At 42.2% G+C, this 792-nt stretch overlaps 1 protein-coding gene across 1 annotated transcript in view; it reads left to right on the top strand.

Annotated features, from left to right (window-relative positions):
- LOC110265264 overlaps positions 600-792 on the top strand; it is a 1760-nt gene continuing 1567 nt past the window's right edge. The window contains exon 1 of the mRNA XM_021108180.1: positions 600-681. Coding sequence (XP_020963839.1) covers positions 600-681 — 82 coding nt within the window. The remainder of the gene's footprint in view (positions 682-792) is intronic.

Genomic DNA, 792 nt, shown 5'->3' with positions numbered 1-792 from the left:
TTTGGTGATGTGTTGGCCTTCGACATGACATACCAGAAAACAAATACAATAGGTCGTTGGTTGTCTTCACAGGAACAAATCATCATGGACAAACATGCATTATTAGTTGCGGTTTATTATCCGATGAAAAGTGTGAAACCTATGTTTTGGTGTTGAAGATGTTCATGGAGATAATGGGTAATAAACAACCTATAGTCGTGGTGATAGATGAAGATCTTACAATGAGGGAAGACACATCAAATTACTAGCAACAAGTTTAATCCATAACCTAAAAGTGATGAACATGTTAATAATTGATTTGGTAATTACTAAAAGAGAGTCAACCAAATACAATTCATGGTTTGAACCAGAGGGTGCAAAACAAGTCTAGATAATAGCGCAAAACAAGTTCAGAGAATATTTTGAAGTGACAGATGACTCAATGGCCACGACAAGCAGCGGTGAGATGCGACGACACTGGTGGAGGAGGCGGACATAGGGGCGGTGCAAACAGGGGTCACGGTGGCAAAGGACGTGAGAGACTGTGATGAGACGCAACAGCGCTGGTGGAGGAGGCGGACACACGGGAGGTGCAAACATGGATCACGGAGGCCAAAGACATGAGAGAGATATATGAAAGCGTGAAAGACGGAAGGGATATGACAGTGTTGGTGAGCGGTGGTGGCAGAGCTGCCAGCGAAGGTTCAGATCTGGGAGAGGTTTTTCTCCGAGTGTGAGGGTGTTTAGTTTTTGAAAGGAAGGTATTGTTTGAGAAAGAAAAATAGGATTTTTTATTTTTTTTTGTTCTATATA

The sequence above is a fragment of the Arachis ipaensis genome, chromosome B08, assembly GCF_000816755.2.
Source record: "Arachis ipaensis cultivar K30076 chromosome B08, Araip1.1, whole genome shotgun sequence".
Lineage (NCBI taxonomy): Eukaryota > Viridiplantae > Streptophyta > Magnoliopsida > Fabales > Fabaceae > Arachis > Arachis ipaensis.
The sequence above is the reverse complement of the archived record's forward strand: the minus strand, read 5'-3'. Positions and strand labels throughout refer to the sequence as shown.